Genomic DNA, 14,035 nt, shown 5'->3' with positions numbered 1-14,035 from the left:
TTGTTTGTTTGTTTGTTTAGACAGGTCGATGCAGAAGATGTCATTCACAAACCAACAGAGTGTATAAGCCACTGTTCACTGAGGTGCTCACAGCAGTTCAGTAAGAACTCCAGAGGTAACAATGGCAATGAACTGGTGCAGGAAGTTTGTTTGCTTCCCATCAGTAGGTTTCAGATTACAGATTAATCTCAAAAGAGATTGTGAGTATCTCGCAGAGTTAATGAGTATCTTAAAATTGTCTCTTTCTCTTAATTGTCCAAAGGCCAGTCAATCCTGAAGTGTATAAAACACTGTTGCAGAAAGATGAGATGCACAGCTGAGACAGGCAGCAAACAAACAACAGATGGGAGCTTAGTGTTGTGTCTGCTGGGAAAAATGAAAAAAGTATTTTTTTCCCTCATTCGTCTTTCTGTCCTCTTACTCAGTTTTTCCATTATTTGTCTGGGAGTCCTTTGCATCTACACAGGTTCCTCTGCATGCAGATGCGGGAATAACAGGTCGGTTGCTTATTGCCTGTTAGCTCTGGGGCTCCTGCTCCTCGTGACCGGCATTATCTGGAGCACAGTCCATGAAGCCATGAAATACGGGGGCCTCAGCAGCATCTTCATGAGAAACCCCAGCCTCACAGAGCTCCGTGTCAGCACCATAGACAGGTACGTGCTACAGTACTGTGCCAGTGAATGGGGTGGGGAGAGAGAGATGCTTGGTTTTAAACATACTGTGAGAATAGAATTGTGATACAAGAGCCAAAAGCAATTCAAAACAGCATGTAAGGTATATTCCTGAAAACATGGTAGATTGTGCAGAAAGCTTCAAATCCGATCATAGAGGGAGCAGGTACAGGCGCACTGGCAGCAATGGAGATCCTGACAGAGCATCACTGGTTTTACTGCAGTGGACCACACAGGTTATGCCCTGCAGGCTGTGCTCCCACGTCGCTATTCTAGCTACTCTGCTCAAGGAGGTATGCAGCGAGCTTCAGCTCCCTACGTGGTCCTAGCTAACATATTCTTGCATAATTGTCCCCACTATTTTGGAGCAAAGTCTGGTGCCCTGAGAGTTTCCTACACTGATTGGTGCTGGGCCTGACAGTTTTTTACAAGGTCACTGGATACGGATTACTTTTCACAGATTGTTGTGGAAACCACACCAGAAACACTGGCAATGGGTCCTCTGAAAACACTCTGCATTCAGAAAATTTTTGTTAGATAAGCAGGAGCACAAAATGCTTAATTTAAAACTGTGGAAAATAGTGATTATTGTAATACTAAATAAATAAGTTATTTCAGGCAGTGATCCCTCCCTTTCTCCAAATCAGATTTCTCTCTTGCAAGCGCTGAAATACATCCATGTGTGTTTGCATGCTGTACATGGGAACTCTCTTGTGTCTCTGTATTTCATGTTTTAATCAAAAAAAGCTTGTGGAGAAAGACACAGGTAATGACCCCAGCTATGCCGGTTCTCTTGCACTTACGTATTGCACAGCTCTAACCTTGCCTGAGTTTCCATGTACAGCATAAGCCTCAACTAAACTTCAGAAACAGAGCAGATAGGTCCTCACCAAGCTCTCAGAGAGAATTTACATTTCACCATGATGCACTTCATTTTCTTTTGCTGTTTTTCTTTCAGGCCTGATTTCTACCCCCCATCCTATGAAGACAGCACTGACCCTGAGAAGCAGACCTTCCCACTACCTGTGGCTTCTGCACCAAAAGAGCAAGAAGTTATCAACATTCCACCACTGCTGTACAGTGAGAACAGCACAGAGTCCGTCAGTGAGACTAACGAGCCAGAGCAGCCCCCCCCATATGAACTTTTTGGCCAGGTCTCAAACCCAGTGCCAGAGACAGATGCTTGAACACCTACCCAGGATAATGTTTGCTGATAGCAGATGGGCAGATAAGGGACCTCAGACAGAGCACAGGACAGCCAGCAAGGATGCGTGTCAGTTCTGCCTGGTACTGCACCACCCAGGGCAGAGCCACCCAGGAAAAGCGCTGTCTGTTTTCATGTCTGAGTGGAGCTGGAGGGGGTGTGCAGAAAGGTGCTCAGCACATCAGAGAAGGAGGGTCTCTGTTCTGCAGCGTTTGCTCAAGGAGATACCACCCAATGTGATTAGAGTGCTTATTCACATGGGAATAAGTCACCTCTGTGTACCACTACCAAGGGACTTAGAAGAGAGCAAACAAGCTGTCCACTATGTTCAGGAGACCTCAGGTAGGATGCATTGAAAAATATACCCTGCTGTTACTGTGCAGCCTGAAGGAGGCATGCACTGGAGGCTGATGCTTACTGGGTGGGTAAGAGATGACCCTACCCCTCCCACTGGGTGTAAGCATTGCTGCTCTGACAGCCTGTCCCCTACAACGTTGAGTGTAACTGCAGATCCTTCTGAAAGAAATGTAATAGTAAAACAGCTCTGAGGAAAAAGAGATCAATGGGAAATCACCTGCTAGTTTCACTACTACTACAGCTTTAACACTTGATGTTAATTCTACCAAAAAGTTCAGCAGGGGCTTTGCTACTTAATCTCTGTGGTCTGAGATTTTCAGTCAGGTAAGGAAATATGCAAGCAAGAAACTTGCCTTATAAAATCAAATGTGTTGCTCCATCAAGATTTGTACTAAAAATAGAAAAAAAAAAATCCCACTGCTTAATGTCGTGGGCTTTGAAATGACCGTAAATGAACAACCTAATTAGATGTTTTCATTTTCAAAAGAAATACTATTTTCTTTTCTGCCTCCCATACCACAGAAATACTCCTGATATTCAAACAAATCACGTATCTTAGAAAAGTTGATGTCACTGACAATCAGAGTCTATTATGCTGTAAGAAGGATGCTAATGATGGGAGAAGAAGTCCTTGAGAGCAGCCCTTTTGAGAAGGACTTTGGGGTTCTGGTAGATGAAAAACTAAACATGAGCCAGCAGTGTGCATTTGCAGCCCAGAAGGCCAGTGGTATCCTGGGTTATATCAGAGAGGGGCAGCTAGCAAGGACAGTGAGGTGATTTCCCCACTCTGCTCTGCCCTTGTGAGGCCCCTGGATAAAAGAAAATGGTGAGTACACCTTGTTATGGCTTTTCAGTATTAAAAGGGAGATTGTAAACAGGAGGGAAATCAATTTTATAATTTTTCTTAAGGTTTTACAATGATAGGACGAGGGGGGATGGTTTTAAATTAAAGGGGGGAAGATTTAAATTAGATGTTGGGGAAGCTTTTCTTTGAGAGGGTGGTTAAGTCCTGCCACAGGCTGTCCAGAGAGTTGAGGATGTCTTGTCTCTGGAGGTGTTCAAGGCCAGGTTAGATGGGGCTCTGGGCATCCTGAGCTGGTACTTGATGTCGTAGCTGGCAACCCTTCCTGTGACAGGAGGCTTGGAACCTGACGATCTGTAATATTTCTTCCAGTTCAAAGCATTCTATGATTTTAAGGAGCTTCGTGCTATTACCCGTCTTAAATGTCTTGTGTTTCACATGGAGTTTTGGCTGAAAGTCTTCATTTGTGGTTTTATAACCGTAGCTGACCTGGGAAACCTACTAATTCACCAGCTTTTGTCTGGAATTTGTAATATTTGTAGAAATTGAGTATATACACTGTCGAAGCTAATTGTTTCATTTTGAACCACTAGTACTTGGTAATTTACTAATGAATTTGTGAATAAATTTTGTATTTAAAACCATTGCCATGTATTTGCTTATACGATACAAGATACCCATGGTTAAAGGAAAGTACACAGTATAAAACCTTGGTAATTAATACACTTCCTTACTGCTAAACACAATCTTGGTTAAGCACGCAGCTCCTCAGAGGAACTAGCAAAAGAACCTTCTCAGGTCCCTCTCCAAGCTCTCTAAAGCAGTTGCTTTTAGAGTTGCTTTCATTCAAGAGCTGTGAGAAATCAAAATAGGACCCATATTTAAAGTACTAGACAGAGGACAAGCTTGGACTCATCCTTCCTATGTTATATGCTTGCTTCCTTCCTTCCACAAAATCACATAAGTAAATTTGCTTCCAGGCTGCCGTAGTGAATAATTTCAGATAACAAGAAATATGTCACATAGTCTGTGATTGGAGGGGTAGGGACTTGAAGGGACCTCTGAAGATCACCTAGTCCAACCCCTGCTAAAGCAGGTCCCCTATATTAGGTTGGACAGGAAGAAATTCAAGAGGGTTTTGAATATCTCCGGAGAGACTCTACAACCTCTCTGGGCAGCATGATCCAGCGCTCCATCACAATCAAAGTAAAGTTCTTTCTTGATTTCAGATAGAACTTCCTGTGTTCACTGGGCACTACTCCAAAGAACCTGGCCCCATCCACTTGACATCCACCCTCTAGATATATGTAAGCATTGATAAGATCTCCTCTAAGTCTTCCCTTCCCTAGGCTGAACATTCCAAGATCTCTCAGCTTCTCGTAAGGGAGGTTTTCCATGTCCCTAATCATGTCTGTAGACCTCAACTGGACTCTCTCCAGTAGCTCTCAATCTTTCTTGAACTAGGGAGCCCACAACTGGACAGCCAGCAATGTGCCCTTGCAGCCAGTAGACAAGTACATAGTGGGCTGTACCAAAAGAAGCATGGCCAGCAGGTCAAGTGAGGTGAGCTTGCCCCTCTACTCTGCGCTGGTGAGGCCTCACATGGAGTACTGCGTCCAGATGAGGAGTCCTCAGTACAAGAGAGACATAGAACTGCTGGAGCACATCTAGAGGAGGGCCACTTAAATGGTTCAAGGGATGGAACACCTCTCCTGCAAGGATAGGCTGAGAGCTGGGACTGCTCAGCCTGGAGAAGGCTCTGGGGAGGCCTGAAAGCAGCCTTTTAGTATCTGAACAGGGATGAAAGGAGAGAAGGGAACAGACTCGTTAGCAGGGTCTGTGGTGATAGGACATCGGAAAATGGTTTCAAACTAGAAGAGATTTAGATTGGATGTTAGGAAAATGTTTTTTCCAATAAAAGTGTTGAGGCAGTGGAACAAGCTGCCCAGAGAGGTGGTTGGTGCCCCATCCCTGGAGACTTTCAAGGTCAAACTGGATGGGACTCTTGAGCTCCTGATCTAGCTGTGGATGTCCCTGTTCATTGCAGGGGAATTAGTCTAGATAACTCTTAATGGCCCCTTCGAGTTGAAACAATTCTGTGATTTTATGATTGACTGTTGTCCTGATGGACTGGACTGTCCTTTTCAGCCCCAAAGATATGTGATCCTGTAATCTTGTGAGTGCTGCTGCCATACAAGCTGTCTGTGAACACAGTGAGCTTCTCATGCTGCCACTGACTCTGTTAGAAGGACACTGCTCCCAAGGGAAAATGTAGCGATCGTTTGACTGTGCTAGGAGGTAATTCTCTTGTATTTAATGATTTAGCTCAAACCATGTGATGCTGGAGAGCAGATGTTAGTAGTCTGTATAGTAAAAATCATGCTCCCTCCTTGAGAAAATTTGCTGCTTCTAGTCACATGGGAATTATGCTCTTCATTGTTTTCAATAATTCAGTCTCAACTGCTTTTGTAAACTTCTAAATTGAGTTACGTCAGTCACCATTTCATACTGCTCCAAATTAGGCGTTACTGTCCCTAATAAAGACTATTATTTACTTTAGATCATCAGCACAGTTACTTCAACATACTGTCAATAAACAGATGAGATTATAGACAGTTTCCTTTAATACTGCATATAATTACATCAGTCTTAGACTATGCTCTCTTGTACCATTATTTCCTTCATCTCTCTCTTTCCACTCCTCTTTCTCATTTCTTATCCATTGCATTGATGGATACAGAAAAATACCATGTTTAGGAAAGAAAATTACTGTCCAAGTAAATGCTAGCACAATCACAGCTGAACAATACAGGAACCTTATAATTTCCAGACTTGATAAAACTGTGAATCCAGCAACAGCAGCAGAGGGGTCTCATCTGTGAGTGCCTCATCTGTTTACAGTCAATGAAGTAGACAGTGTAACTGTATTAAAAGCAGTTTTATTAGGATGCTTGAAAGTGCAGTGTGTCTTGCCAAAAAGACAGAAATACAGCATTTCTCTTTATTGTGTACTCTGTGTTACAGAATTTTTTTGAAAGAAGTGTTGAAAGAAATCAAAACAATTTCTTCTGCTGCAATGTTATATAAATTGCATTAAATGTGACAATCACAATGAAATGAAACACACTGCGAAGAGGCAGGTGGCACAAAGCCACCTCAACAAATCATACAAGTGACCACACTGTTCCCAAGGAAGCAAAGCTTTCAAACAAGTCACATGCATAAAGTCTTTGAATTCTTATGCAGAACACAGTACTGTAGCTAGAACTGCAGTATCATTTCACAAGCAGAAAAATGCTGATGTCTATATCCCCAGATGTTCTTCTCAAATTTATACCAGGTCACCTCTTTACTCCTGGCACTCCCTAACTCTTTATTTTATGATCCACTCCAAGAAAAGAACTAACAAAAGCTGAGTCCAGCTGCTGAATGATACATTTCTAAGTAAATCATTAGTGTTTGTTTACATTTCCTCTTCACTATGCACTTTGTGGTACGTGGAACATGACTACTGCAAAGACTTTAAAAACTTCCGTCATAACTTCTTTATGCAAAATTGCTGAACTTGAAGCGACTGCCTTTCAGACATAGCAAGCACCAGTATCATCTTCTGGCATGAGGAATATTGTGAAAGACATCCAAGATTCTATACCAAACATATCGCTGCAAGGACACAATCAGCTTCTATAGCACAACTGCCTCAAAAGAGTCAAAAATGAAGAAAATGCAAAGGCACAAGTAGGACTGATATACCTTAAAAGCAGGAGTAAAAAATATAGGATGACACATTCTTTGGGAGCCTGTGCAAGTGTGTATACAGCACTGCTGCCAGCATGTGTCTGTGAGCAATAGGAGACATGGGAGAGAGGTGATGTTAGATGAGAAAATGCACACTTTGCAAAGCTTAGCACAGAGCCCTTAGGCCCCAGACATGTTCTGTACACATCTCTGTAAACCAGCAATAAGGAGACACAGAGCCCAAACATGTCTTTGTTTTGCAGCCCCTCCCCCTCTCTCCATAAGTGAAATCTCCCCAACTGTTATCATAGTATTAAAAAATAAGCAGTTTGTCTTTTCTGTCACATTGCTGGCAACATTTAGGGATTAAGGCCTTTTTCTATGGTTATATTGTTATCTGAAATAAAGATCTTACAGGCAAAACAAGTAAGTCAGTACACTACTATCTTTAGAGATCAATGTAACCAAATATGCTTGATATGATATTGAATTTTTCATTCCACCTCCCTCTATCCCCAAGAGAAGCTTTTAAACCATACAAGGCACAAACAGCTAACACATTTCAGCTAAGTCCTGTCTCTTCCTTGCTGTTCCTCTTTTGGCCCTGGTTTAACAATCCGCAGCTTCAGGTGATGACAGTGGGTCCCTTTCTCCCTGTCCGCTCATGGATCTGAGATATTTTCAGTGCGATTGCTATAAGAGGACTCAGTACAGCCTAAAAAGGAAGAAATGAAATGAATTACATAAAGCAGAAATATAAAGAATCGTCTAAATTCCTCAATAGCATCATTTAAATAATAGTAGTAAATAATTAAATAATCATTAAGAACTTGATGCATTTATGTGATGTTGTGTGCCGAGCAAGTTTTGTGAAGTCTCACACTGATTATACCTACACCTACACCAGTAAATATACCACAGTAATAATGCCTCAGTGTACCAGGAATAGAGCAGTTCTTGTCAAATCTGCCATATGAAACATCTAGAAATCATCATGTATAATTGTTTCTATTCTGATGAGTGATTTACTAAGTAGGATAGAAGTAAGAAAAGCAACAATAACTCTAGTTTTGGCCTACTGACTGTACTAAGTAGCTCTACTTATGAAAGTGCTCAGACTGGTGGGTGCAGGTAACATTTAAGATAGCACTATATGAAAACCAAGTAAAAGATGATTTTTCAAGAAATAACTGAATCTTCTCCCAGTTAATTATATTACATGGAAAAAAGAACTGACAGAAGATGAGTTTTGTGGAAAAAACTTTATTTTCTTATATATATAAACATATTTTACTGACAAACTAATATTCAAATTTTCTGAGTCAAAAGTTACCCTTTTGTCTCAAACTATATTCTAGCTTTAAATCTGTCACATTTAAAAATCAAATCAAACAGTGAGTCTAAATAGCTTAACTTTACAGATTTCTTTTCAAAAGCACAATGCAACCAGTTCTTTATTTAAATCCATTTGTCACATATCAATTTCTGACACTGTGTGGTGTTTGCTTTATCTGTATGAATGGTCAGATTGTCAAAAAAAAAGTGTGAGGAGACAAACCAACTCTGCAAGCAGAGTCATGAACAGTCATGTCATCTTGCATGTCATCGGCAATGAATGGATTGATGTGCAAAGTAAATTACGTACAAGCATAAGCTGTCTCACACATCACTGTTCAAAAAACTCAGTATTTGTAGATACTGATCAAGTGAAAATAACTGATATAGACAATAAACCCACTGAAGTTAAATTTGCTTAGAGGAAATTAATATATGGAGTATGGATTCACTTGCTGAAGTAAATAGTAGAATGTGCCAATTTATATGAGCCATATAATTCCTTCCATCCCACTTCATGGATAAAGGAGAACTAAATGAGCAAAATACCCGAACTTCCTCTGTCACTCCCATGAGAACACTCTGACCAATTTATACTAAAAAGTACAGGAAAATTAAAAAACAAACAAACAAAAAAACTACTGAACTAGCTTTACTTGACCCTCATTTCTTAAACAAATGTACTCTCAGGAAAAAAATCATCAAAACAAGCAAAGCACTACTCAGTGCTTCAAACAAGACAAAAAAAAAAAAAAAAAACAAGAAAACAGAATCATGTGATACCCATTTGCAGACATATTTTAGCTGCTGTTCTTCAGCCAAATGGTTCCAATTACCATTAAAATATTCTGCTTCTTACAATCATACTTGTCAACATATAAAAGCTTATTTTAGTTCTGTCCTCTCGTTTGCCTCAACTACACATTCTTCATCTTGCAGATGTTAAAAAAGTGCTTTGTTTTCAAAATGGTAAGAGCAAAGCAGAGCAACAAGGAAAAACAGCTGTGATTTGCCAAACCAAATGTAGGTGAATTTTACATAATTTAAACACACTCATTTTCCACATTTCTCAGTCCATTCTAAGTCTCAAAAACAAGTTGTCCCAGCAGTTTTATCAGTGGAAAGAAATCTGCAGAACTTATCCAGGAACAACAAATCAGAAAAAGCTCAGAAAACGGTGCTAACATCAACAGGACACTAGTCCCTGCGTTTGCTCTCCCTTCTCTTAACGTATTGATCTGCATCTTGCAAGCAGCAAGAAGTTCACCAGCATGATTTTGGTCTCTCTTAGGTTTAAATGTACCCAAGAGAATGAAGAAGGTGTAACACTCAAAACTCAGGGTCAGTTATTTATGTACATATAATTATTTGTAAAACACTAAGCACTAACTCAATTGATCCTCGTATTTTGGGACCACAGGGAGAGGTAACAGAAAGCCATGTGAATTAGTCATTAAAAGAATGTACTGCAGGGGCAGTACCTGTCAGCTAAGCCTTTGTGTGACTTACATACAGTATCTGGGCATGTAGGCACCCGATCTACTAATAACAAGTATCACCCTTTGGACGACTATTATTCTAAAATTTTAACACTACAGATTTCTAAGCAGACCTGGGATAGTACATATTTCAACACAATTTACTTTCCTAGACCAATTGTTAATGCCTTCAATTTAAAGAGAGAAAAACAACTCAGGACAGCATGAAGTTGTCAAAGACTGCAGTTTCATATTTGGAACTCTGCCATGACAGAAGATATGCCAATTGTTTTCCATCTTTGCATTTTCCCTTTCTAAAAGCTGCAGTCAAATCCAAAATTCTACCCCTTCATCAAGGCAGCTTTGAGAAAAACATCCTTGTAGACTGAAGTCAGCAAAAGCTATACTTGCTAGATGGTGTTATTACTGCTTTATAAATTATGATAAGCTTTAAAGATACAGGAGTGACCTTGCCTGAATAAACAAGCAGACAACACCATATTAGATCATCTATAGGGCTGATATACCAAGGGCTAAACATACAGCTCAGCTCAGTGTGCCTGCCCAGTGGACACATGACTGTCAGGTCCCACATTTCATAAAAGCAGAAGTCTTTGAAAAAGTTTATGCTACAGTCATCAGTCCTAGAAGATCTTAAGCAATACTGATAACCTGTTTAATTGTGGAACAATCTGTCTGACTCTGTAACGTTTACATCACTGGTGGTCTTGACTTAATCAAAATGATGCAACACATCTATTGAGGGAAAAAAGGGAATTAATATCTCTACCACCTATTTACTTCTAGCTACTAACTACTGCTTGCAAACTCAAGTAAAATGACAGTGAGAGTCAGGAGGCTAGCTGTTCTGCCCTAGCAGTGGAAGATGACCTGTACAAGGGGCGGAAAATAAAGGGGAAAATGACAACTGAGTGGTGTTAGGAAATACCTTTCTTTTCTAGTATAACAAAGAGTCTAGTATGAAACTTATGTTTAATTAACTAATCTTTTTGACTCATAAAATATTTCATAATGATTGCCACATTATATATTTTTCCAACATAACACAAAAAACAAACTACTCCTTCTAATTCCAACTGATTTGAAAGCTGTCCATTGTAAGGCTTTTGGCAGACCTGGAAGTCAAATTATTTGAGTACCATGCATATATTGTATTATACCATAGTGCAGCTAAATAGATATAAATCTCCTTATTCCATATCCCTTCAAAGAAATACTCATGAATTAAAGTAGTGAAGGCAAGACTTAATATGAACTGTTCAAACCATATATTGATATCCAGCAAGACCCATGCTACAAGATGCAGTGTTTCAAAAAAGAGCAGAGAAGCCATAACACAAATAAACTGCACTTGTGGTTAGAGGTTGTTAACAGTACTTTCACAAAATCCCACAGACTTTTAGTTTTATCACTACTAGATGATACTGAAGAAAAGGACTTTCGTGTTACTGATTCCAGTTCCCTGCTTTTGCACAAAGCCATGCTTATAAGAAAGAAACAATCCCTTCATTCAACTTATCATCTCTAGATTTTCAACATGTGTTTTTATTTTGCACAGCTATTATTTATATTAAATTTATACAAAGATCTATTCCTAAGCATAAAGGTCTGAGACTTTACATGGAAGTTTACTGTTTGTTACAAGCAATAAACTTCCTGAAATTGCTAGTTGGATGCCTGTTTGAATGGCCACAGCCAAATACATCATTTTTTAAGAATGTCTTCCAAGCTAGCGAGAAAAACAACTTTCTCAATAATAAAGTGATGAGGTGCATCACCAACAATAAGAAGCGGCAACAGTTTGCCACTCCCTTTTTAAAAGGAATGTTCCAGTTCTAGAAAAAAGCTGAGCATTGTTTTTAATACTTTGTTTAAGCCTGCAGAGAACCAGCAAAACTACTATATGCCGTGATTTTAAAATGCTTACAGCAATAACGTTCTTGGCATAGGACATGACATTCATTTATCATTAAGCAGTCCTGATTAGGAAGAACTGGACTATTTATGGAAAAAGAGGAAATATCATTAAAGTCCCAGGTTATCATGAAGCGCTACTGCCCATTTCTCTCAACTCTCTAGAGAGCAGTTAGTAGCCACTGCTATTCACACTGACCTGCGGCTTTGGACTTGTAGTTATTAGCACGTTTAACTACTTTCCCTTGGATTTTAATGTTGTTGGCCAAGCAGTTGGCTATACATTATTTGTTCTAGGTGGAAAGTATTAACCAATTAATTATATGAAGATGCTACTAAAAAAAGATGGTAAGATTTGAGAGACCCTTCTATTCATTAATAGCTACTGTTTGGCCCACATACAAATCGGAAGAAAAGTTCCTCATGAGTCTTTCTTCTCTCCACTTATAAGACTACATTTACAGAAAGTTTAAGGATGGAAAAGAAACAATTACAGACCTGAAAATCAGCTTTTTCTGTAACATACATGCATATATACATAGAACTGAAGTACAGTGATGTATGAAGAGAGTCTCACTGAAGCACCACTAACTTCAGTGGCCCATGGTGACAAACTGAAGGGCATAAGTCTGAGGAACCCCCATAGTACAAGGAAGTATGTTAGGTTTTCTGTTGACTATCAAAAGAAAGGAAGTCCTACAACTAGCACTCTCCAGGTAGCTGATCCTTGATTACACTGAGAAGTTATGTGTCTTTGTTCAAATTGTATCCTGGACAAGTATTGCTCGTAATCCACTCCAGCTTCTTAAGCAACAATCACTGCTCTACTAGTGAATGACTGATACAGCAAATGAGGAAGAGCCACAGGGGAGGAAGAACAAAGGCAAGGAAGCAATGCTACAACTGACTCGTTATAATAATATATATGTAACTACAATGAAATGCTGTAACATGACAAGACTCTATACTTGAAGTGGAATACTATAGTCTGTTCCAATTCCTAAATCCATCTATCCAAGAATTCACATAAAATGTAAGGAAGTTAGGTATGGTCCTTGCCTTTACTCAAGAGAACAAACACAGAGAAAAGTATATAAGTTTTTTAAGTACAGTCTTCTGACATTTCACACACACTGTTGTTACACTTAGCTGAATAAGTAAAGATTTGAGTTGTCTGAAAAGTTATGCAAACACTTTGTTGATTTTATGGCAGAATTCAAGTCCCACTTTCATAATAAGAACTAACAAAAGGTTAACAAAAGAGGCTTCTTTCTTTTGGGAAGTCTTCCCAAACTCCCAACATCTTATTTTTAAAGTTATAAAGAAAAACAAAGTCAGGATGGTGCAGCTCTACTGAACATAGATGTTTTCATCCCTACTCAGAGTAACAACTTTACTTCATATGGGAATGGTTTCAGCCACATTCTGTGGAAAGCCGCTTTGCATCTGAAGGGCATCAGTGAAGATCAATTTACAAAAATAACAAGAAAAGACTTGTGCTTTAACTTGACAGATTATTGACTGATGATAAGAGAACCAAGACAAATTAAGACTCAAAAAAGAATCACACAGGGCCAAAACACAAAAACTCCACAGAGGTTTCAGTTTGAAAAGGCTTGTTACTCCATTGTCATCCAGTTGATACAGCTGGTTCTAAATGCAGTGACTGTGGGTAGAGCCCAGAACATCAGCACAAACCTGAAAATGACTGATGGAACACAAAGCTTGATTTCTATCCCTGTTCTGTCATTTTGAGAATTTCTTCATCCATTTTTTTGAAGGTTTTGATTAATTTGCTTGTTTCTTGTAGTAAAATGAAAACCGTATCGTTACAGTTATCCACAGAAGCAGAATTAAACGGTATTGTCATCAGGCAGAAACAGGGCAATGCAAAAGCATTCAACTCCCAACTGTCAATGTAAATAATCTAAAGAAGGTACTTAAGAAGGTAGTCCAGTAAGCAGAAGGAACTAAGTGTTGAGCATCTTATCATCAAATTACTATCATCTGGTTTGTGATAGACTTTGTATATCATAAATATAGGATATACACCCTCAGGTGGATCATATCTGGCCCTGAGGATTTATGACAGCAGGTCTCTAATTGTTTCCACCTGAATGCTGGTGAGGGGTCTGGAGCACAAGTCTTAGGAGGAGTGGCTGAGGGACTCCTGAGTCTGGAGAAGAGGAGGCACAGGGGAGATCTTACTGCTCTCCACTGCTATCTGAAAGGAGGTTGGCCTTTTCTCTTGCATAACTAGCAATAGGACTAGAAGGCATGGCCTCAAGTCATGCCATGGGAGGTTCAGGTGGACTGTTAGGAAAATATTTCTTCTCTAAAAGAGTGGTCCGGTGCTGGAGTGGGCTGCCCGCTGGAGGTGGAGATCAAGAAATGTTTAGATGTGGTACTGAGGGACATGGTCTAGTGAGGAAATACTGATGATAGCTGGATAGTTGGACTGGATTATCTTAGAGGTCTTTCTGATCTTAGAAATTCTATTATTATATGATTCTAT

The 14,035-nt window shown here is 39.6% G+C and overlaps 2 protein-coding genes across 2 annotated transcripts in view; one reads left to right on the top strand and one right to left on the bottom strand.

Annotated features, from left to right (window-relative positions):
* The first annotated feature begins 303 nt into the window (after window positions 1–303).
* TMEM252 (transmembrane protein 252) lies at window positions 304–2,638 on the top strand. The gene is made up of 2 exons (XM_065744153.1): window positions 304–653; window positions 1,630–2,638. The coding sequence occupies exons 1-2, from the start codon at window positions 304–306 to the stop codon at window positions 1,856–1,858; spliced, it is 579 nt and encodes a 192-aa protein (XP_065600225.1). The 3' UTR covers window positions 1,859–2,638.
* A 3,321-nt stretch (window positions 2,639–5,959) lies between these two features.
* PGM5 (phosphoglucomutase 5) overlaps window positions 5,960–14,035 on the bottom strand; it is a 67,338-nt gene continuing 59,262 nt past the window's right edge. The window contains exon 11 of the mRNA XM_065744204.1: window positions 5,960–7,487. Within this exon, the coding sequence (XP_065600276.1) occupies window positions 7,398–7,487 (90 nt within the window). The 3' untranslated portion in view covers window positions 5,960–7,397. The remainder of the gene's footprint in view (window positions 7,488–14,035) is intronic.

This window comes from Cyrtonyx montezumae, unplaced genomic scaffold (genome assembly GCF_038088225.1).
Source record: "Cyrtonyx montezumae isolate F1298 unplaced genomic scaffold, pur_monq_1.0 scaffold_30, whole genome shotgun sequence".
Lineage (NCBI taxonomy): Eukaryota > Metazoa > Chordata > Aves > Galliformes > Odontophoridae > Cyrtonyx > Cyrtonyx montezumae.
Note: the sequence above shows the minus strand (reverse complement) of the source record. Positions and strands in the feature narration are given on the sequence as shown.

Bases quoted from the DNA above. Each gene is read 5' to 3' on its own strand.
- TMEM252 (XM_065744153.1), top strand. From the start codon at position 304: ATGAGATGCACAGCTGAGACAGGCAGCAAACAAACAACAGATGGGAGC. The intron at 654-1,629 runs GTACGTGCTACA...TTTTTCTTTCAG, and splicing joins CGTGTCAGCACCATAGACAG to GCCTGATTTCTACCCCCCAT.